Genomic DNA, 21,735 nt, shown 5'->3' with positions numbered 1-21,735 from the left:
ACACTGTTTCGACAAGATAGTACTACTTTTTGAAATGCTAATATAGATAGTTACATAATAAGACACTGTTTTGTTAGCGCTTGTTGATGATAACATGAAATACTGCGACATAGGACAGCTGCGGCTTCGGTAATGATCTAAAAACTGAAAGCAGTTCAATAATAATTATATTTGTCTCTTTATAGGTATATCTGTAATTCCCAGTGCCATCTAACTAATTTGAAAAACGCACTGTGCGTATGATTATTAAAAAGTCGCCTCAGATACGTTTAAGATCAGATTAGTTAAAGTGATCGTTCCTGGGCAATGCCCGACTGGGTTCCTTTATTTGTTGTTTTGTCCACATGTGTTTGCTTTGTACGCGAGTGTGTGTGTTTGTGTTGGCATCTGCGTGCTCTGCGAGTTTCGTTTTTGGGCGGCCGCGTCTTTGGAACGTGGCATCGTTTTCATGTTTGATATTTATCCTTGCTTTTTATTTGCTTTATAAGAAAGGTATTAAAAGGCGAAAACACTGAATTAAACCTGGCCCAGCTCTGTAGACTTAGCACAGTGACAAACTGGGTAACAAAAAGTACCAATGATGTCAATGTAAAACCATGACTAAAGTCTTGTATAGTTAAATTATTCCCGTTCTTGAAATTGATGATATATAATATTTTCTAGCTTCTATTTTTATCGTTTAATTGAAAAGCTGATATTCAGAATTTCAATAGCAAATGAACTTGTCTTGAACTGATAATTGATTATATGGTATAAATGGCAGATAAAAAGACTATTGTACGTCTGTTGTGCTGTACATTAAGATTGCTGAAATGAAGAAATTTTTTACTTTTCTCATCTCCAAATTCTCTACTTTCTCCAATCTCCAAATCTATTTCATCCGAATTAAAAATATCTATCATGTAAGAAATAAAGTAAAGGCTTTTGTCATTCATGAAAATCTGGTATTTTAATTTCGTAGCACTTTCGCAGTATTTTTCATAAGCTTAACTATGTTTGATTATTCAGATTCATTTAAATGTTAATAGAAAAATGGAAATGAAATATATTATGACTATTCCTAAGATTATACCCTTTGTCAACCTGTCTGGTCGTATTTTGTATCGACGTTATAATGAAAAATGATTTAGTTATCTTCTCTACAATTTCGTCTGAAAAAAAATATCCATAAACGTCCTTATTTTGAATATTTCATAAAGTACTAACTGAGAAAGGCCAAGAGTAGATTAAATACGATGAATGTTAGATAAGACACAGATAATAACATACATGTAACCAGAATGTTTTCATATTCTATCAATCCCAGAAAATATAAATCGTGGTAGGTAGTATTTTTAAATTTAAAGTGTAATGAACTCACTAAACAAAGAATATACATATTAGTAGATCTTTTCAGGTTTATGTATACAATGAGCACTACAAATACATTACTAGCCGTTGTGTATTTGAATGTTTTAGTGAATTAATGTCCTTACTACAACTTTTGAAAAGAAATACATGTCATGTTAATGCAAAAATTATTGATATATTCATTGCTAAGACAAAACAATAGATTAAACAAAAGTAAAACATCAAACTTATCAGTTTCTGATACTTCGAAAACCCTTTCATCCCCTCTTGCAGCCAATACAGGAAACAGAAAACAAATTGATAATCTTTTATATTTCCTAGGCTCATTAAATCCCAGCGCGGTACACAAATAACATAAAAGCATCGCCTTCGTTCAGACAATAAATCTGTGGAACATTTTCTAAAGATGATTTTTTCAACCGGACTATAGTTTCGTTCGAGTCCTAAAACTTTTCTCACCATCAAGTCCAAAATGTGCACAATCGTCTGGACATTTAGCAGTCAAGTGATCTCTTTAATTGTTTACCACGAAAGAACATAGAAATGTATTGATTAATGCACTCAAATTATGTTTCTTTAATGCAAACACATAAGCGTCGTGCACGCTAACGGCCATACGAGATATTAAAATAACTTCCTTGTTACTTCTTACATACATTGATGTTATCATAAACTAGCTGTTAAAATTGACTTTCTCTTTCTTTTAATTAAGTCATCTTTACATGATTATTGAATCTAATCGATTTACAAAAACATAATTATTTATAATGAGCATAGAGAAGTATTATATTTCATATATTATGCAATATAATAAATACTAATGTGCTTATTCGTACGAAATACAAGAATGATTAAAAGTCCACTTACTGAAATTTTATACAGCATTGTTCCGAAAGTTTATCGTTTATGATTCTGTCATAGATGACAACAGTATTCCATAGTATAGTAAATAAAGTATGTCAGTTTTTCATATAAACACTACAAACAGATCTGCAAAAGGTACAAAGTATAACAGAAGTTATTTCTTTATTTTATATTCTCGTAATATACTTTTACAACATTTATCAATGTTTAATGTGTATGAATGCCAAATCTTCATTAGGTTCAAATTAGGTATTTCATTTAGGCATATATATCTACTTATACCTAGGCGCATGTTAGCACGGAAGGACATACAAAGCAAGGTCTACATTAATTAGAATCCTGCAGACTTTCTCTTGTAAACGTTTCGTGTCAAGGTTTAGCCAGAAAATGTTTCAGTGGACAATAGTTGTATATTGTTGCATCATTCTTTTTTTTTTCTACATCAGCTTTGAACCAACTTTCTACATCTATATATTTTAGAATTTACCAACAAATCCTTCTTATATTACATTTTGTATGTCTATAATGGAATGGATTGATACCTACTTGTAAAGAAAGAAGATGATAACTGAGGGAACGAGACACAGGAGACTGGCTATCTGACAGCCTAGACTGATACATATGGAAATCTTAAGTTCCCGAAAGTACAACAACAATTTATAATGGAAAATGTCAGCATTTAGGGTGTAATACATGATTCTATAAACGTCACGGATTTACATAACATATTCGGAATTGACCTTTAAATGTAGTAGACAAGTTAAGATCAGACATTGATTCAAGCTATATGCATAACGGTTTGAAAGATATTAACCTAGAAAAAGTCATAAAACAATGTAAACAAAATTATTATTATTCTATTCAATAATGTAAATGCTTTATATAACATCAAATACATATGCGCTTGGTGTAAAATGCAAATTATGAAGACAGCTAAGATAAATTGATAATACTTTTGTCATAGAGAAACTCTGCCAACCTATGTGACATTTCCAGTAGAATAACAGTACTGTTTCTACAGGTTAAGACACACCAATTTAAGGAAGGCTGAAATATTTCAGATTACTCAACATCATTTACATAATTTCTTTCATAATAGAAAAACCGTGACACAGGTATTGCAGAGTGGAAACATATGGCTTAATTAGGACTATGGACTATGGATGTTGTTTATAGGGTGAATGTAATATCGATAAAACTTGTTAATTACAAAACAAGAATTACTAAAATTATTGTACAGAAACCTCAAAAAACTCCATCAGCTAAGCTTTATCTAAACACTTAACCGTTTATCTCATCTTGATAGACGCATATACCACACGACAGATAGGGGTGCGTATCGGTCAAAATGATCGATACGATATTTGTATCGATACAAAATGATCGATATCCGATATATCATATGATATTTTCAAACAGAATAATAACAGAGTACAACACATTATAGTAATGCAATATGAACTTTATTACTCAATTCTAAGGTCGGACTATTCTGAGTCAAAATCACAGGACTTGGATACATTTTTCTTTAGGAAACAGAGGCAAGCATATCAGAATTGTTGTTTTACCTTTTTTTAATTAACTATTTTGAAGAAATAACTAACAGCTGATTCAATATTTCAGAATGGTATCTTTCAAAATGACATGACCTTCTCAATTCAAATGATAACAAAAGGTGTGATAGTCTTTTTGTTATGATCAAATAGCCAGCAATTAGCTGTCACCTCTGTCAATTTTGTTGTTCACAGCTTGATCTCGGTTAAAAAGAATACTCGATCTGTAATTAGTATCATAAATTTTGTGATTTATTAATATTTCTTTAATCAAAATACTTTCAAATTTGTATGAAATTAATTTTGTTTGAAAGAAAATTAAACCATTCGATCTTTTATGGAACGTAAAGGCAATCTTATATTTTAGCGGTGACGGTTAGCGCGGAGAGTAGTTTCCCTTTACCAAAATGGCGACCATCGGAAACAAACTTGTTTCGAAGTTGGAAAATCATCTATACCTGTGTATAATCTGCCGCCCACAATTCGGGGTGGTCCCGGGGGTCAAAAAACTGCGCATTATACATAGGTATCTGCAGTAATGAGGCCATTTACCATGTAGTTAGCTTTTGATCGATATTTTGATCGATACAGGAACGTTCGATCCGATGTATCGATCGAACCCTGAATACCGGTATTCGATACATATCGAGAACCGGTACGCACCCCTAACGACAGATAGTGTTTAAATGGCTTTATACTTTAGTGATTACAAATATTTCATTGTACATGTATATTTAATATAAGTTACTTCCGAATGCCGAAATTGAGATTGTGTACATATTTCTGTAAAACTGTTACTACTAAATGAATAAAACTTAACATAACTGAGCAACTGAACTTGATCCACTGCAATTTTACAAAATTATTCCCCTTTTTTTCAACTTTTATTTTCATTCAGCTGGCAAGGCTGTTGAATAGTCCAGCCTTGCCGTCCGACAGCTCTTGTTATATGTTCGACACATCAACCTTGTACGTTAACATTTTAAGATATATCAGTTTTCAAGGTTTTCTTACTTAGTTACAAATCTGTCAGAAACCTCGTTTCGAACTATCAGCAATATGAATCCTCTAAATTTACTGAAAATCAACACGGTTTTCATCTAACATCTTAAGCAATTGCCTTTTTTTTCTTATAAAATGTGACAAACACATTATTAATCAAGGTCTACTTTAATTTTAGTTATATGTAATATGTAAGGCGTAGATTTTTTTTTTTTTTGCGGTATCCCAACCTACTCTAACCCTTGGCCCGACCCTAACTATTTTCTATAGCCTTGGAGAATTTTTTTCAACTTTTAACCTTTACAATGGTGAGTGATGTTAGAAATCAATTTACTGATACTCTAAAGGTATAACTGCCTTGTTAGTATTCATTTTTTGACAAAAAAATAATTTCCAAAAAGTCTCACTTAGATAAAAATTAAAAAATTCCGACCTACCTACCCTAATTTGTCCTAGCATGCTACTGGAAACAAAGATTTTTTTAGGCCTAAGGATTGTTCATTTTGCGTGTTTTTTTTTTTTGTTTTTTTTTTGTATTTTTTGGGTTTTTTTGTTTTTGTTTGTTTGTTTGTTTGTTGTTTTTTAAAAGTAATTTCAACTCTTACTTCTATCTATAGACAAACAAATATAACTAACTCAAACGGTAATATATTGATTCAAATCTATAACAGGAGTGAAACTTCCTGTCTCGAAAGTCCATATATAGAGGAAGAAACATTCTTCTTCATAACAAGATCGTCAAAAGGCATATCATCTTTCAAGAAGATACTGCAACGAGGGTTGATCCAGAAGTTTTTACAATGCGTCTATTGCGCATTTATTCATCGTTATATTGTTTTATTGTATTTATATCATAGCAGTTATATCTTTAATTGTGATTTGAACAAGCAAATTTTACTTCCTATAGATGTTTCGTTTTAATTACATAGAACTTCAGAATTATTCGTGACGACAGTTCGCAAACAGAAAATGTTGCGATTCATTAAGAAACAAAACAATAACAACAACAACTGAAACAAAGAAAATTGCCAACTGACATCAAAAAAGGCACCAAACGCATCATATGAAATTATAATGACGGAGATGACTTAGGTATGTTTTCTTAGTTCTAATCCCTTTCGTATTTGTGTAATATATGTATACATGTAAAAGTTTGATTTCGAAATAAATATGTTTAAACTAAATTATAATGATGTAATGTATCGTCTTTCAGACATTAACCTTGAAAACTAGCGCTTGTTATTGCTTAGTGACAGAAAATTCTGACGTCAATAACGTAGGTGACGAGCGGCGGTCATCATTATGTTTTCTGTCATGTCATCATAGTTTATGACATTTAACAAATATTGCAAGCAATTCAATAAAATTTGGAAAGAATTTTTCTTTTCATTATGTACGTTTTATGGCGCCAATGACAACACACGTAAAATGTTAAAAGTATAGCTGACGTGTGGAAATATCCCACAAATCTTAAGTAATATAAGTCTCCTTTTTTGCTTTCCTTTTTCAATGGTTGAAATTTTTCGTTATGTTACTTTTGAACAGTCCTTGTTACTTTTGAACAGTCCTCGTGAAAAGCATTATTTGAAACAATATTCTTCCACACGAGCTTCAGTGGTCGTGACAGAAGATTAGCGCACTTCGCATTTGTCGCTAGGACAAAGTAACAAATTAGAGGATAATTCCTTAGATACTGGTATTTAATTGTTTAAAGATATAATTCCGTAGTAAATCTAGTTTGAAAAGCGTCATGAATGTCTTAAAGTGGAATGCTGTGTTTGCGTGTTTCTTAATTATCGTAGGGTTCTTAAACATCCTGTTATCTGCTGACATCAGCTTCACAAAATATCAGTACGGTATCCAGATGAGTGGATACAGGTGTGGATCGGCTCAAACCGTATTTGAAATGGACACTGTCTTGGACTCTCTTACATGTGGCAAGTTATGTCATCACAACAAGAAATGTCAAAGCTTCTTCTACCAACCGGACTCTCACATGTGCATCGGATGCAGCTTTTTGTGGCGCTGGTTCCATTCAAAGGATTGCCTTCATGGCTCGCAATTCTTTTTCAAACGTCCGACAACTTTCAGTAAGTATTATCTAATAAATGATTTGTATACATATAATACTTCTTTAATTAAAAGCAGCAAATGTTAAAACAAAGAAGTTTAAAATTTATAGCTCTTTGGTTAAGACAAACGGCGCATAACTCCCTTGTATATATTGATAAATGCATTGCCGCTAGTTCTTGCTGCGCACCGACTTGCACATATTTAACATTACCTTATTACGCCTATCAATGTTTTACTTGCTTTTATACGTAAAACGATGCCTTTATTTATTTATTTGTTTATTTATTTATATGTCAAAACACTTTGCTTACTTAAGCATGTAAAATAATTGTGAAAAGGCTTTAAAATGTATGCAAGCGTCCACATATTTCTCAAAATTCGAGGATTTTATTTATCCAAAAATGCATTGTTGGAAGCATTTAATATTATCACAGAAAATTTAAAGAAAACAAGGAAATGAAACTCTTCTTGGACATGTAGAGAAGAAATATCAAAGAGACATATTACATTGTATATGTTATATTCTACTGTTTACATTCAACAGTGTTCTGGATGTCTGCTAAACAATGGTCCGTCCTAATATTCGTTTCATCTGGAACAGTCAAATACCCTTACATTATATGTTGCAACAGACTGCAAATATTTTAGCTCAGGCCGAGACTTGAACCCAGGACCTCTCACAGCTGACACTCTAATACTTCGCTATAACAGTAGAATCTATAGCAAGGCAGCACAATTGCACCCTTATTCTCTACCCGACTATATTACATGCACTAGAAATTTTCATTATCCTGCCTGTCTTTGTGATAGTGTTAAAGGAAGATTTTACTTATACGGAAATGATATACATTTTTTAACGTATTTCTTTTTTTCAAGATGTGACTTTGAATTGATGCAAATATCATAATTACTTTGTCTTCATAGGTGTGTTTTCACCACAAAGTAGTCATCAGAGGGGGTGTTTAAAACGTGTCCAAAGGGGTGGGGGCGTTTTTGGTTAAGGCAAGGTTTGATTGGGGTGAGTTTGTGCTAAACAGTAACCAACAGATATTCTCTATCTGCACCTATTTGAACAGCACAATATTACAACTGTATCTGTACCTTGTGTACTCAGCTACACCTACAGTTTCCATCCAATTAAATTGATATCGCGCTGTACTTCATGACAGTGAGAAAATATTATCCTAAATGTAATTGTAGATACATGCATATTACATTTACTAAAGTTCGTAATTGTATTGAGCCGTGACTGCTTTTCTGAATATAGAAAAGTCCTGGTCATGGGGGTGTTGGTAGTGAAACAAAATGCAGTTATACGTGTATGTATGAGATGAGAAGTTCAAGATGATATAGAAAATTATTCTGACGCAGCAAACAAAAGTAAATTGAAGACTTGGGAACTATCGACCATATTACAAAATGGAGCTGATATGCAATAAAGTTAAAAGACAATGTAAGACTAAGCAAATTTTAAAAGATTGTAAACAGAATGAATACTGTATAAATTGAAAGTACCTAAAAGAAAATGTTAAAATAACGTATCAGGGCCGGATTCAAAACTATTTCGTATAGATTCGAAACCTGGCTCTTTTACCTAATGAGCAATACACTCGTCTTCCGAATGCGAACTACTAATTTTATAGATAAAATATCTGACTACCCGTTTAAATCAAACTCATCTAAAGGTAATACTCAGAGATCAGTGGCAAACTGTAACACACCGTATAACTAGGAGGTCTATATTTTAAAGTTCAGTTGTTGCTCAATACATATTGACGGCTTAGAAAACTCTTCATGTTTGCCTCAGAGAGAAAAAAAAACCTTTAAGTTTTTTAAGATCGAACTGGTAAGCAATTTCGATGACAGCGACTTAAAAAGCATCTTACTACCTAGCTGTAGTGTATCGGATTGTATTTTTGATATAGACATGGGCCAAAACATAATTTTTCTGTCTACTGCATTGTAACAAAATTGCTGTAAAACCAAAATACATACTCCTCAATACATTTTGTATATTTTATCAGAATGTTTTCGTCTAAGATATGCTGTAAATGCATGATTTAACATGTATGCAAAGTGTGAATACACGATATAAAGTAGCTTTAGAGTATTCATGAAAAATGCACCGCTATTTGTGTTTTCACTAATTAATATCCTCTGTGACTGACGAATGAAAATGATTCATTTAATTCATTTAAAATATTTTCAGGACTAAATTCTTATTGCTATGCCAAAAAAAGTAATATTATGCATACTAAATACTATAGAAGTTTTAGAAGCCTTAATTAGATGTAAAAACCTTTATTTTGAGAAGGTGAAACTGTGTCATTTCTTTATCATTTCTGTGACAGTCACACCTAAATAAAATACTTTAAAATTATAATTTCTTATTAGAAATATGAGCCGTGCCATGAGAAAACCAACATAGTGGCTTTGCGACCAGCATGGGTCCAGACCAGCCTACGTATCCGCGCAGTCTGGTCAGGATCCATGCTGTTCGCTTTCAAAGCCTATTGCAATTACAGAAACTGTTAGCGAACAGCATGGATCCTGGATCCATGCTGGTCGCAAACCCACTATGTTGGTTTTCTCATGGCGCGGCTCATTAACTGATAAGATTTACCTTTTGCTCCAGTTTTATGGTTTTGCTAGTTGTGAGCATTCTTGTAAACATATTTTATGGGGACGGTACATCTATGCATGGCATATAATTTCGAATGTATTACCTAACGAAAAGCGGAAAGTTGTCTTGAATTCTTTCGTGACGCGTTTACTGTGTGTATATATCGCGTGCCTTGTCATTTGGTGGCGTATGTTTAGAGTCGACTGATCATTACGGTTATGTTCATACATGATTATGTATTGTTTCATCATGATGATCGTTTTCTACTATAATAAGAATAAGGGTATAACCAAGTCCCATTCAAGTTCCAAATGTCTATTGAATACATTTCAGCTAAACCCAGAGAATGTTATGACGTTGGATTTGCGCATTTTTATAGAGGACATCAAAGTAAGACGCATACAGGTAGACAATGTCAGAACTGGGACGCAAAGACACCTCATGAACCTAGATTTATTTATCTAAGTCCTCACAATTTCCCCGATAACTCAGTGAAGGATGCGAAGAACTACTGCCGTGATCCTGATGGAGATGGTAAACCCTGGTGCTTCACAACCGACCCGGCGTCCAGATGGGAATATTGCGATATTCCACAATGTAAGAGCTTTGAAATTATCGACAGCCGTGTTGCTCAGCATCTATTTAGGAAATACATCTATGTATAGAATGTTGATACGGTTGATGGGCGATGTTAAATGCTGAAGTCTTAATGTTAAATATGTGAATGCTTATTGTTTAGGGGGAAATCCGAACCAACGATTGTCAAATGCTTATTTAAAAAAGTGCTAAACGAATCCTTAAAATGGCCTTTGGTGCGAAGATTTGTATCTGGTTAAAATTATGTTTCTAAATAGTTTCCCAAGTCTTCGATATTTGTACAGTCAGAGCACTGTGCTATGTATCAGTACGGTTATATCACTTTGTTCTGTATAATTACTTTCACGGCACTATCGTCTGTGTCGGGATGATCATGAAATCTGTATCATTAATAGCTACAGCACTGGTTCTTCGACCTTATGGTAAAGGCATCGTGTTCTGTATCAGTAAAGTCAAAGCCATGTGTTTTGCTCTGTTTCAGCATAGTTAAAGCAACGTGGTCTATTCTGTATCAGCATAGTCAAAGTACTGCTCTGCATCAGAATATCTTAAGAAACTGTTTTGTTCTGTATCAGCATAGTCATATCAACGTGTTATGTCTTTTATCAATATGGCCAAAGCATCTAGCTCTATATTGGAACGGTTATATCACCCTGTTAAGTATTAGTATGCTCAATGAGAATTGTTATATCGGCATAATCTGAACGTTGTCTTTATCTGTATGGCCATGGCACTGTATTCTTTATCAGTATGATCATGACACCGTATTGTAGATCACTAGAACATACTACCATATTTCTATAAAGTACTTGATCATACTGACATAGAACATAGCACTATGACTGTATTGGTACAGAACCCGATGATATGACCGTACCGATACAAAAGGGTTATTATAACAGTAGCTCCGTATTGGATGCTGTTTTCAGCTCGAGTGGATTGTTGTCAAATCGGATCTCACGATATATCTTCATAGATATGCGTCTAATAAAGAAACAAGAAAACTTTTATTGTTCGATTGGAACATGTTTAACTCTCGCATTTATGTAACATGCAGCATACATACATTGAAATTTACAGAAAGCTTATTGAAAAAAAGGATAATAAGAGATTTTAGGTAGACATTCGGAAAGTAAGACCAAAATAATAATGATAAAATTATGTTACCATTGGAATTTGACAGACTAGCTGATTGAACAAATTCGTAAAATATAGGAAGAAGCACAAAGTCATATTATCGGATACTTTGTTACAGACTATGAGATGAACTTACCGTATTTAAATAAATTAAGTTACACTGTTGTCTTTGTAGGTTCTGCCAACAGAGACTGTTACAAGGAAGAATACGCCTGGCAATATCAAGGGAAAACAAATGTGACAAAGGGCAAGTTGGAATGCCAGCGTTGGGAACACTTTTCAAACACCATCGAATGGACAGAAGACTTTAAACTCCCGGAATCTTCCCTCTCAGAGGCAAATAACTATTGCCGCGACCCGCAAGGATTTGATCAACCATGGTGTTATACGGATGCCAATAAAAACTGGGACTTATGCGACATCAAACAATGTGAGTACCTGTATATATCCACATGAAAGCCAGAAATAGTATAGAAAGGCCAGAAGTAGTATCTGTCAGTATTTTATAGTAGCTTTAAATCTTTTTTACTGCCTGGCAGGATGAGTTCGATACAAATGATCTAATGACTTAGTTTAGATTGACGATTTTCGTAGCGAAACTTGTCCACCTTTCAATTTGGACAATACCTTTAAAAGGGGTTCTTGATACTGACTGAATGGCGAACAGTGCAGATCATGATCAGGCTGCACGGATGTGCTGGCTGATCATGATCTACACTGGTAGCAAAAGCAGAATCAATCGTGTCCAGAATGATAAGGGTTAATTATTTTACGAAAGCGTTAGTTTTTAAAAGAAAAAGACGTAAAAAGCATGCATATCTTTCCGCAAAATAAGTATCATTATCATATTGAATGTATTGAAGACATTCCTTTTTATTATATATAATCCCGGACAGTTCAGCATGTATATGTTCCGTTCTACGTCCGAAGAACTGTTACATGTTTTCTTTTTGATGCATGTAACAAGTGCCTGAATAGATCACATCGCAGTATATCAAAGTTTTCAATAAAAACGACATTTGTAAATTAGTCCATGGAAACCACCATTTGAAAAACGGAAATAAATTTGGCAAGAATATTTAATGTTTTGTTTCCACCAAAAACGCCACGCATGAGGAAGATCGTGTATTTTTGTTTTTGTAATAAAATTAAAATGGGAGGTTCAGTCACTAGTATATATAAATATAAGAGAACGAGTGTACTGCCTTCTTTGTTAATGCTAGTTATTTCTCTAATATGTTGATATTGGGTATTAGATGTAGTGCTATTTCTGTGAACATATGAATACTAAATAAAGGAAACAAAGCAAGCCCATGTTTCTATTTATATCCAGTTAAATTGATCTTTCTATTCTTAGTCCGTTTGATGCTATTTTCACAGTAATAAGAGAATAAATGAATAATTACCTATTATTCCATGTGTTTACGGCAAACCTTTCCATTGCAAATATAAGTTCAAATTTTAGTCCTTCTTTACTTTAAAATCCCTCAGGTTTACGGTACAAATTACCTGTACTTTTAATTTCATTTACCCATGTGTGTCTTACACTAAATAATTGTATTTCACATGCCATGCCTATATAGTTTCACTTATGAATGCCTGGCACTAACCACCGCTTTCATATTTCGTTCACATACTTGTTGGCATAAGTGCCTGGCACTAACGACAACTATCATTTTTCTTACAGATATAACTGTATATAGTATTTCAAACATCTTTTCATTTGTGCCTGGAATCAACGGCATAAATCATAGTTTTCAGATCCATGCGCTTTTCACTTTCACTTTCACTTTCAATTTTCATACACTTGTCACATAATTATGTTCCTGTTATTAACGATATACGTCATATTTAGTACATTTTCTTGTTCTCATGTGTGCCTAGCACTATATACGGTTGTCTTGATATACTTTTACTGAGGTATTCCAGACACTAATGAAAGCTGTCATATTTAGAAGATATACTTGTACTCATGTGTGCCTGACACTAACTACTGCTATCACATCTCATACATATAAACTTGTAATCTAATGTCCCTGGCACTAACCACAGCTTTTGCATTTCGTACATATACTTTTACTCATATGTGCCAAGCAGTAAAGACAGCTGTCATATATCTTACATATATATACTTATCTCTTGTGGCAAGCACTTTGATAGCTATCATAATTCTTACATAATGTACTTGACTCTTGTGCGTGTCACTAACCATATCATTGTTTTACATATTCTTGTACTTAGTTTGCCTTGCACTAACTGCAGATATCATATTTTATACATGAACTCATATGTGCCTGATATTAACGTCAGCTCTCATATTTCCTGTATATATTCTTACATAAGGCATCTGGCACTAACCACAACTTTATATTTCCCATACGTGCTAGAGCTTAAATCTTTCTGATTCGACAGCTGTTTTATTTTAAATACGTGCGAGAGCTTACAACTTTTTGGTAACACTGATACTTTATTTCCAATACATGTTGTAGCTTATATCTTTCTTGTAAGGCAGCTGTCTCATTAAAAACGAAATAAAAAAAGTTTCACATGTCACCTAGATTGTTCAGATTATTCTGATTCATTTTAGGCACGACAGTAAGAGTGTGTGACCACCCCCCCCCCCCCCCCCCCCCACACACACACACACACACACACACACACACACCACCGCCACCACCACCATATTTGTTAGAAAATGCTGACTTGATATTAAAATAATTTTACACAAGGGTAAATATGTTTTAGGACCACAGTTATTTTATTTCGAACATTTGCTAGAGCTGATATCTTTCTGGTACAACTACTGTTTCATTTCAACACAAGCTTATTTTGATGTTTGTCTGGTAAAACTGCTAATTGTATTTCAAGGATATGTCGGACCATATCAGTGTCTGGTATGTACAAGGTAGTGTTATTATATCGCACAAAAGACTGTGTTTTTTATTACAGTACTTGTATATTTCAGGCACGTATCTGTTACATTTCCTATGTATATAAAACTATATTAAATTGATATAATAATATAATCGATGTACGTACAGTAATAGAGTAATAAAGTTATTAATAATAACTCATGCACTCGATATTACAATAATATTTCAGGTCCGAAAGATTATTGTTATGAAGACGTGTCCAGGAACTATCAAGGTCAAATGTCGATAACTGAGACTGGAACAGAATGCCAGCGATGGGACTCGACGTACCCACACAAACACAGCTATGGAAGTATGGCCTCGAAATTTCCCGATAATTCGGTCAGTGATGCCGTCAACTACTGCCGAGATCCAAGTTCGTCTGGTAGACCATGGTGTTACACAACAGACGCGGAGAAGAAATGGGATTGGTGTGCTGTCTGGAAATGTGAAAACAGAAGCGACGAAAACAGATTTTATTGCAATTGATATTCATTGACAACTTATTTATACAATTTATAATATTGATAGAAATAGTTTTGTAAAGCTTTCATTACACGTGCCCTGTCTCAGCATGCATTATTTTACCTCGTTGTGATCAGACTCCTTTATGGAAATCTAGAATGGCCATTTCGACACCTATTTTGCATGCCCTTTTTGCGTGATTTGAGTGATTTGTTGCTCTTTTGTTATGACAAAAAAATAGAAACTAAAACTGAGCATAAGATGCTACAACTGATTCTTGCAAAAGAAAAGGTTATTTAGATATTTAGATGACTTATCAATTTCATTAAAAAAGACATTTAATAAGTGTATAAACGGCTGAAACACGGTATTGGTGCTGATTAGCTTTTTTATGTTATATCAATGGCACAGAAAAAATATATAAGATAGGGACAGATTTTAAATACTGACCAGACTAGAAGTTGCCTATCTCACTTTTCTGAAAATTTCAAGAGGCTAGTATTACCCGTTCTTGAGATATGTTTGGAAATATGCTCCAAAATTGGCTATTTTTTAGCGTTATGCAGTCCCACTTGAAAAAAAATTATCAAGAGAATGAAGAATACCCTAAATTTCAATAAGTAATGGTACATCAATTGATATGGATTTATACAGACATCTGTCCCGCACGTTTTGCTGATTTAATTTTTGAAATCGGTTATAAATTATGGATTTTATGAGTAAAATACAATCAGCAATGGTTTGTTTAAACAGTTAAAAATCAAACATATGCTCATTGTTATAACCCAATAATTGGTAGAAAATAAAAGTAAATTGAACTTTCATTGACATTAACCTAACAGTTATTTGTTATGGTAAGTATAAAAAACATTAATAATTCTGGGCTAGTACAGGTTTAGGCATGAACAACAGTTCTTTGCAAAATACTTAAATTTAAAATTCTGTAGTGTCTGTAACCATTAAAAGTTTATGTTGTAATATTTTCATTGTTTCTCAATACAAAAGTATAAATCCTACATTGGCTAATGTGTAGTCATGTAATGTCCAGGTTTGCCAAAAATCATAGTTCTATCAATTAACATCATTGAAAATTACTACTTTGAAAAAGTTACAGACACTACACAAAGAGGTATAGAAAGGAAAGAAAAAAATCATTGTTCTTTTTGTCACTATTATTTTGTTTTACAGTATAGAAAGTTCCTTCTTTTATGGTGCAATGTTGCATCATACATAGAACTACTGCGTTAAGTGCAAAAATATGATGCAATGACTCTTGTATAATGAAACAATGCATCATCTTTGTGGCATTGTTTTTCCGAATTATTCACTGAAGCACAATGTAACCTGTATATTTATCCAGAAAAGTTTACCATTTGCTTTTTGTGTTCCTTACCATGGTACGACCCTAGGAAATGGGGAGAAAACATGAAAAAAGCCCTGGTGATGACTCAGGTATGTTCCTATTGTTCTGACAATGCTACACTATAATCTGTAGTGTCTGTAACCAATATCCCCTTATTTTTAGTGAATGACCATTTCCCTCATATGAGTATGAAATGAAAAGTTAATGTGTTTCCTTTTACAATATTGTTGTATAAGGCACAATACTGGGACATTCCAGGCTAAATTTTAAAATAAATAATGTAGATAAAAGTGTTATATTTCCAAGATTTCTTACAACTGGCACAATTTCCAATAATCTCTTTAAATACACACTGTAAATAGAGTGTTTTTGCAATAACTATTATGAGATCAGTAAATTCAGGCAACAAAATTATGACAATTTCATGAGGTCTGACAAAATATAGGATTTCTAGTTCTTATGTTCAAGTGGTTACAGACACTACACAGCCTATGCATTAAACAGACTATTCTATATGACATTGAAGAGTTTGTGAAATCAGTTTAAAAGCTTAAATATTGACCAAATACACAGTCTGAAGCTACATGTTTCTTTATCAGACACCTAACTTAAAGAAACAGCTGGTTTTCAGTTTCTTTGCTTATAAATACATTGAAGAGGACACATGAGCAATATGCTTTAAAATATCTAAATTTGCATTTTCATACATAAACACATAAGCTTGCGGAAATCAAAACACAGTTGTTTCTTTTTTCAGGAAGTACAGTTCAACCAAGCAAAGATGAGCAGAAAGTGAAAGATAGAAGGGAGAAGACTAGGCTCAAAGTACAAGCATGGAGGAAAAAGCAGAGAGAAAACAAAGCAAAATATGATGAGCTGAAAAAAGTCGATAGGGAAAGGAGACAGGAGGCAAGACTACGAAAACGGCAGCAAGCTCTCTCTGATCCAATCATTCAACAAGAACTTAGAAAGAAAAAGTGTGAGGAAATGAAAAAGTACTTCAGCGAACATATTAATGCCTGTGAGGCACGGAAGTTAGTAATTATCAAAGACAATTCAAGCCAGGAAAGAAAACAGACGAGCAAGCAAAATGAACAGAACAAAGAATCATCAGAAAAGCTTCCAAAGAAGAGAAAGTCAACAGGAAAGCAAAACACTGCAGAAAAGAAGAGTAAAGTTCAGGAAGTACCAACTGAGAGAGAGAAAGCAATAGAACCCCAGAAGAGTAAAGTTCATGAAGAACCAGCTGAGATGGTAAAACAACAGGATCCCAAAAATGCAACCCTGGTGACTTTGTAGCTGTTGGGATTAAGCCAAAGAAGGGACCTCTCTGTGTGTGTATAGCAGAAATAATGGGAGTATTTGATACAGATGTCCGACTGAAATACATGAAGAAGTCAGGCAAAGTGTACATCTGGCCTGATAAAGAAGATTGTTCACAGGAATCAACTGATGTAATTATGCATTGTGTTTAAGCTCCGGAAGTAGTCAATGAAAGGGGTCATTTCAGATTCAGGTCAAATGATATGTTAAAGCTTAAAGTTGATCTTGAAATAACACATAGACATTTCTACTTTAAGTGACTATACTAGATAGTACAAGAAGTATGGTCATGTGACAAAAGCACAAGTATCATTACCAAACATGACATCCATGTAGTGTCTGTAACCAAATGTGGGATCACTAATATGCCTCTATTTCAGTAGGCAGTTTGAGTCAGAGTTTATTTCAATGACAATGATTTAATAAACAATCACCTACATTTAGTATTTTACTGTTTTCAACATTGTTCTATTTTAAACTTGGCTACACTGTTCTCATTTTCATAATTTTAATGTGAAGTTCCCACATATTCATGTTAAAATAAGTTCGCGCTTTAATTCTATCTAGTCAACATTCATTTGAACATATATTCTAGTTTATGTGTTAATGTTGAGTTGTTTTGTGTTGAAATTTGCCATTATTTTAAATGATTCTGCCACTGCATTGAAATGTTAGATTTCAGTAGTGTCTGTAACCAAATCTATATATACTGTAATATTACCTGTTACCAAAATTTATGATTCTTTAGGACAGAATTGATGATTTTGTTTGTGTTCATATTGTTCTTGGTGTTAGATAAATGCCTAACTAACCTTCTGGTGGGTTTTTTGTGAAAGTTAAAGAAAAGTTTCTTGGCTTATATTTCTTTTGTCTGATACCAGCTTCATTAATGTTCTGAAATTTTTGGTCAAGATGTTTATCACTTCCAGTTAAGTTTTTTACTCTCAATGTTTATAATCTGTTATTGATGTTACAGTGAAAATAATCAAAGTTTTGAAGTATTTGTTTGTTTTTCTTGTATGTTATACACCTAGTGTAGTGTCTGTAACTTTTGTTATACCATATGATGGAAAACATCGATAAAACAGTGATGCATGCATGTTTACTAAAAACTAAAATTGATTTAGGTAGGAGATAGTCTAAACTTTGAAATTTACACAAAAGAAATATTGTATGTAAAAATTTAATTTTTCGAGAAAGTGGGACTACTTTCAGCACCAATACCGTGTTTCAGCCGAAATGACATGAATCCAAGGCTTCTGGCTATGTGAAATATCTTTACTTGATACTAAAATGACATTGAAAATTTGACTTTGACTTGTGGTTTTAGTCTGGCAATGTGCTAGCTTTTTGTAAACTTTTAAAGCTAGTCAGTGCTAATGTGCAACATAACTAAGACCGAGCAATATGCGAAGCTAGATTTGTCCTGGTATACCTCGGCCAGTTTCATTTAGAAAGAGCTCTTTAGGTTAATATATTGCAATAGCTGGTTCTGAGCTTGCCAATGCAATTGCAGTTGCTTGCACAGAAAGCAAGGTAAAATTGCTAAAATGGGATTTGAAAGCTTCCGCCATTTTTCAAGTCATAAAGTAATGCCGACCCATCGAATGTGAATTACAATAAAATTATATTTAATGGCTTGTTTATTGCAAGAATCAACTGTTGTGCTTAGTTCTTAATCTTAACTTAATAAGGTCTAAGAATTGATTCCTTTAGTTCTAAAGTCTAGGTTTTATTTCATTCATCTCCAGTTGTCCAATATAAGTACATTGTCTAAAATATATGTACTTGGGCTATTCAATTTACAACTTTAAAAAGACCCTTGTTCTAAAAGTCAAGCATGATCAAATTGTTGATATTCGGTCATTGATTACTTTAACATACAAAGCCGTTTAAATTGAAAGTTAATTATGTAATTTCCAAATGAACATTAGTGAACTAGTAAAAATATATATCATATTGAAATCAGGCGAGCAGTTTCAAAAAAACACAAATATACACTGTAACCATATATGAGGAAAACCCTGGCAGATATAAAGTTTGATATGTTACGTCTATTGCTTACTACTTAGAATACCCAAGGTAAAAGAAAAATAATCCAGCAACTATTAACAATAACAATGTTTTTCAAGAAAAGTAACAATTCAAACACAACACAAACCTTGAAAGTGTTGACTAGAAATAATGACAGAAGCTGAAACTAATTCCAACATGAAGTTTTATTGATGATTTATAATCTTAAGTTCCATATGCGATACAGGAAAATTCTGAAAAAAAACAAAGTTTGAAAATTAGGTGATATTCAAGTGCTTGCATTACATCATAAAGCAGATCAAGATGAGTTTTATAAGTAACTGCTGTGTTTATGAACTTTGAGCAAATATCGGTATTTTATCAAGTACCCCACCCATCTGCAGTAATGTTGTGAATTCTTTTTTGTTTTACGAATCCCCAATTAATGCTTTTTTCTTGTTTCTGGTTTTGAGATACACATAATTTTTGTTCAAACCCTTTAACTCCAATGCCGATGAAATGTATGTAAAACTTTGGTTATATATTCTATGTTTCTATTAATTTTGACAGCTTTGCTCTGAATTTTGACATCTAACGTTTTTTGACAAATATGGTTAAAAACTAAATGTATATCTGATATTCAAAGCAGCCATGTATGCTATAGTATACAAGTAGTGGACAATACAACCCATGGTACACAGGAACTGTCATAATACATATTAGACGTTCTACTTTGTTTGGTTTTTTTGGCACCACATTCACCTGTAATCTGATAGAGCTGTCTTGCATGGAGAAAAGACATACTTCTGGTTTTCTACTGTCTGCTAAATATATAGATTTGATGACTGGCTGGTTGGAGTTTGGATGGATTTCAATTGAGAACTACTGTATTGCCTTACATATTTCAGATGTCACTCTATGTTGATTTCCACTGTTGTATCCCTTCCCACTTAATTTGTTGCCTGAGACAAATCTCCACATCTTTCACTGCTCTGTCAGTCTTCCATTTCTTTCCTGTATTAATCCTAACTTAAGCCCATCCAGCGTTCCTGTTGCCGTTGTATGATCCTTGCCTTGGTGCTTTGAAGACATTTCATTTTCATCGTCAAAGACTTTAGCGGCCTTTGTAACTTGGTCACTGTAGAATACAGTCCATGACTGATTTTCATTGATTTCACCGCTGATGAATTTGCGATGTGTCAGTCATAGCCATAGCAGACTTGGTAGATCGCCGTGTCGGTCAGTCCAGACCTCTCACACTTGTAACACAACGAGAAAACGCATAGGTCAGCTTTCAGATAATTAATCTTCGTTTTATGTACATGGCAGAAACAGTTTGATATACAAAACAACCCAGTATTGTTTACGGCAGAAAAAAACACTGTTGATGATTACTTTTTTAACAAATTTTGTTACGGCGGGATGTTATATCAATTTAATTTTGACGAAAATGACTGTTTACTATCGCAACTGCTAAAATATGGCAAAGTTTTTAAAGGAAACTGATTCCATCGTCATTTATTATTCCGTCAATGGGTCTTACATTAAATACTCATAAATGTTACTCTGTTTACTCGGCAAATTATTATTATTTACAAACTTAGCACAGGAAATTATAGCAGTAGATAGTTTTATTATTAGATATGACTTTAGTTAATTTGTTTATTCTGTACATATCATTTATTTACGAACATCCACAGTAGTGGTTACTTCAGCACCTGTTGATTACGGTTTTTTATGTACATGATGAACGCTTTCACTGACATGTATTGAAACAGCTATGCATCTTTTGAACTACCTGCAAACAAGTTATTGTTAAGCAAATCTAGACAACGTGTAGAACTTGCAGGAAGAAGAAAATGTGCTACAGTAAGGGATAAATGATTACACATAGACAGGAAAAATAGATACTGAAGATTTGAAAATGTGGAACAGAATAAAGCGCATTTTGGTTAGATAGAACGGTCAACTTAAAGAAAGATATCCTAATTACAAGGTTACAAGGTTGGAATGGAACACAATATGTATAGAAGCTGATGTTTTTAAATCCTTTTTTTGTGTACTTATCTTTTAATAAAACTGTGTGTGTCGAAAAAAATTGTTGACTTTTTCAGTCTATGCAACCTACAAAAAGGTGTGAGGTGCTACCTCTTACACTTCTTTTCAAACACACCAACACAGTTATTGATACCTTTGTAATAAGATTAAAGTATTATTGATCTTTTACATCTAAAAAGATTAAAAATAAACTGACTGGCAGTTCAACTTATGTGAAAACGTCCTCTTCCATGTTAAAACCGTACCACAGAAAATTGAATCACAGGTACTCTGCGGCTGGACATATATCTGTCGTGTTTGCTACCGGTCGTAATTTGATCTTTATTTCTCATATTTGAAATTATTTACATTTATAGTTACCAAATACCCCACAACTTTCGATTTAAATTCTTCTTTAAAATA

General features: G+C 33.3%; 2 protein-coding genes across 2 annotated transcripts; both read left to right on the top strand.

Moving 5' to 3' along the window:
* Positions 1-9,776: 9,776 nt before the first annotated feature.
* Positions 9,777-14,600, top strand: LOC123530954 (plasminogen-like). Its single transcript, XM_045311730.2, has 3 exons — positions 9,777-10,062; positions 11,375-11,629; positions 14,302-14,600. Exons 1-3 carry the CDS (start codon positions 9,777-9,779, stop codon positions 14,598-14,600), a joined length of 840 nt encoding a protein of 279 aa, XP_045167665.2.
* A 1,233-nt stretch (positions 14,601-15,833) lies between these two features.
* Positions 15,834-17,238, top strand: LOC123547407 (uncharacterized). The gene is made up of 2 exons (XM_045334493.2): positions 15,834-16,028; positions 16,697-17,238. The coding sequence occupies exons 1-2, from the start codon at positions 15,989-15,991 to the stop codon at positions 17,236-17,238; spliced, it is 582 nt and encodes a 193-aa protein (XP_045190428.2). The 5' UTR covers positions 15,834-15,988.
* The last annotated feature ends 4,497 nt before the right edge of the window (positions 17,239-21,735 follow it).

The sequence above is a fragment of the Mercenaria mercenaria genome, chromosome 11, assembly GCF_021730395.1.
Source record: "Mercenaria mercenaria strain notata chromosome 11, MADL_Memer_1, whole genome shotgun sequence".
NCBI classification, from domain to species: Eukaryota; Metazoa; Mollusca; class Bivalvia; order Venerida; family Veneridae; genus Mercenaria; species Mercenaria mercenaria.
Note: the sequence above shows the minus strand (reverse complement) of the source record. Positions and strands in the feature narration are given on the sequence as shown.

What these genes read in the sequence shown, in the direction of transcription:
- LOC123530954 (XM_045311730.2), top strand. Translation starts at nt 9,777, where the DNA reads ATGTCTATTGAATACATTTCAGCTAAACCCAGAGAATGTTATGACGTT. An exon ending in ATATTGCGATATTCCACAAT is followed by an intron (nt 10,063 to 11,374) that starts GTAAGAGCTTTG and finishes TTGTCTTTGTAG; the next exon opens with GTTCTGCCAACAGAGACTGT. An exon ending in CTTATGCGACATCAAACAAT is followed by an intron (nt 11,630 to 14,301) that starts GTGAGTACCTGT and finishes ATAATATTTCAG; the next exon opens with GTCCGAAAGATTATTGTTAT.
- LOC123547407 (XM_045334493.2), top strand. Translation starts at nt 15,989, where the DNA reads ATGGGGAGAAAACATGAAAAAAGCCCTGGTGATGACTCAG. An exon ending in AAGCCCTGGTGATGACTCAG is followed by an intron (nt 16,029 to 16,696) that starts GTATGTTCCTAT and finishes TTCTTTTTTCAG; the next exon opens with GAAGTACAGTTCAACCAAGC.